This window comes from Scyliorhinus canicula, chromosome 18, assembly GCF_902713615.1.
Source record: "Scyliorhinus canicula chromosome 18, sScyCan1.1, whole genome shotgun sequence".
Taxonomy (NCBI): domain Eukaryota; kingdom Metazoa; phylum Chordata; class Chondrichthyes; order Carcharhiniformes; family Scyliorhinidae; genus Scyliorhinus; species Scyliorhinus canicula.
This window is the reverse complement of record NC_052163.1, coordinates 58,323,370-58,326,145: the sequence shown is the minus strand read 5'-3', so window position 1 is coordinate 58,326,145 and position 2,776 is coordinate 58,323,370. Positions and strand designations below refer to the sequence as shown.

The 2,776-nt window shown below is 46.6% G+C and overlaps 1 protein-coding gene across 1 annotated transcript; it reads left to right on the top strand.

Annotated features, from left to right (window-relative positions):
• Positions 1-1,013: 1,013 nt before the first annotated feature.
• Positions 1,014-1,586, top strand: LOC119952911 (serum response factor-binding protein 1-like). The gene has a single exon (XM_038776540.1). It carries the CDS (start codon positions 1,014-1,016, stop codon positions 1,584-1,586), a length of 573 nt encoding a protein of 190 aa, XP_038632468.1.
• Positions 1,587-2,776: the final 1,190 nt, after the last annotated feature.

Below are 2,776 nucleotides of genomic sequence, written 5' to 3'. Positions count from 1 at the left end.
TTCTCTTTCCCCAATTCAATTCAAAGCTGTGGGATCCCTCACATTAACAGAGTCACTTCTAATCGAGATCCCGCCAGAGTCACCAATAAATGTTGCCTTTTTACCCTTTGTGTGAACCACAAGCTGTTTCTTATATTGACCAAATAACCACACAACAGTATGTTAGCTCAAAAACACAGTTTATTAATAAACACAAGACTTGTATCTCTATGCAATAATACATGCAGCTCCGTACTAAACTACACCTAACAACTAAAATGACCTTTACTTAACTTCGAGTGACCAGCACTGTGTGTGATAAAGCCTTTATCCGGGTCTACGTGGTCAGTTGGAAGTTGTTGGGTTCATTTTAGCTGGGCTCGTCCTTCAGGAATGGTCGCGGGTCCTTGAACTTGGTTGTTCTGCTCCAGTTGATCGCACACATGCCGGTCCCAAAAGAGACCGATCTCTAGTGTGCAAGACTTTTTATCCTTCGTCCTTTTCGTGCCCTTTTGGGCCATTCTTACTCCAGGTCCAATGGGTTTCGATCACCCTCATCGATCTTAGCCAATTAGGCGGCGGATACCTCGATGGCTGGGTGGGTCCCAGCTATCATTGTCCCAGGCACGTAGGCCTTTCCAAATAAGGCAGGGGGGTGTGTGGGGGGTGGCACCAGTTAGTCTGCTATCGTAGATGGTCCTTAGTGCGAATGCTATTGTCTTGGGGAAAATGGTGATTGATTCTTAACGGATGTAACTTTCAGTCAAGTCTGGTTTCTTTGCACAATACACAGAGGCTGTGTACCTGCCTGTGTCCCAAATTGGCCACAATTCCCATGGTCCTTTGCAGGTGGCCATTTTACATGGCTACACTTTGAATTTTTAAGGGTTTTAAACTTTAATTTTCCAGTGCTTCCTTGCATAAAACACACATGTACTTTGCATCTTGATTTGCATTGGCACAATTAAAAAGCCATACCTTGCCTTAGAAAATCATTGTTATATTGCCTTGTGCCTGCTTTCACCTTCTTCCTCATGGACTTTTCACCAGAAGCCTTTGTCCTCACACCAGCACTGATTTGTCCTGTTGTAGACCCTCCTGAGCAGCTCACACCAGCAGTGCTTTGTGCTGTTGTGGACCCTTCCGAGCAGCTCACACCAGCTCTGCTTTGTCCTGTTGTGGACTCTCCTGAACAGCTCACACCAGCTATGCTTTGTTCTTCTGTGGATTCTCCTGTACAGCTCTCACCAGCTCTGCTTTGTCCTGTTGTGGACTCTCCTGTGCTGCTCACACCAGCTCTGCTTTGTCCTGTTGTGGACTCTCCTGAGCTGCTCACACCAGCTCTGCTTTGTCCTGTTGTGGAATCTCCTGAGCTGCTCACACCAGCCCTGCTTTGTCCTGTTGTGGACTCTCCTGAGCTGCTCACACCAGCCCTGCTTTGTCCTACTGTGGACTTTCCTGAACAGCTCTCACCAGCTCTGCTTTGTCCTGTTGTGGAATCTCCTGAGCTGCTCACACCAGCCCTGCTTTGTCCTGTTGTGGATTCTCCTGAGCCATTCACTCCAGCAGGTTTAATTGTGAGGATCCTGGCCTGTTTGTGTCTCTGACCCTCTCTCCCTTATTGCAAAACAAACCATTTTAAATTCATCACTCCTGTTGCTTGTTTGTTGCTAAGAAAATTGAGGTATCGCAATCTCGCCCAGAGCACGTGACATCAGTGTTCGGGACCCATGATCTGCTCTGTTCCATCCCTTGAGGCAGGAACACTGCATCCAATTTAAAAAAAATCTAATCTTGGGTCAGTGCGCTGAAGATAGGAGGAAGCTGTTTTTCTCGTTGGGCTTCGGGCCTGCCCATTGATTAGCAGGCACACATGTGTGGCACGGCCAGCATTCTGAAAGCCAGTCGCGGCTGTTATTTTAAAAAGCCAGCTGTTGTGAACATTGGCACTATTTCCCGTCATCAGGAATACCGCGATGCATGGCCCTGCGACCCTCCCGACACCTGTCCACGACCCACCCACAGTTCACGACCACGACTTTGAAAATGGCTGGGTTAATGGACCAATAGCAGAGAGTGGGCATTAATGGGGCATTTTTAAATTGGCAGGTTTAACTAATGGAGTGGCTCTCAGAACAGTGCTGGGGTCTCAGTGATTTACTTACAATCTCTATTAGTTACTTAGATGAAAATACAAAGCGTAAGGCGTCTCTGTTTGCTGGTGATACAAAGGTGGGTGGAAAGGAGAGCTTTGGGGAGGACACAGAGTGGCTGCAAAGAGATATAGATAGGTTGGTTGCAATTTGTCAACACCACCTCCTCCCCCAACTCCTGCCCCTCACCCGTCAACCATTGTGGGGGAACTGGACCAGTGAGCCTTTGACATTGGCGGGACTGGAAGGTCCTTAAGCGAGTGGATAACAAGATGGCAGATGGAGGATAAATGGGTAAGTGTGAAATTATTCACTTTAGTCTTAAGAATAGAAAAGCAGATTTTTTTTTTTAACGTCTGAAACTTGTCAATGTAAATGTAAAGGAACAACAAGCAAGTTAACATGGCACAAGCAAGTAGGAAGGTGAATGGCATGTTGGTCTTTATTGCAAAGGAATTGAAGAACAGGAATAAAGAAGTTTTGCAACAATTCTACAGGGCTTTGGTGAGACCAAATGTGGATTACTGGGTGCAGTATTAGTCTCTATATTTAAGGAAGGCCATAGTTACATTGGAGCAGTACAGCAAAGGTTCACTAAATTGGTCCCTGGGTGAGGGAACTGTTCTAGGTGGGCCTGTGTTCTC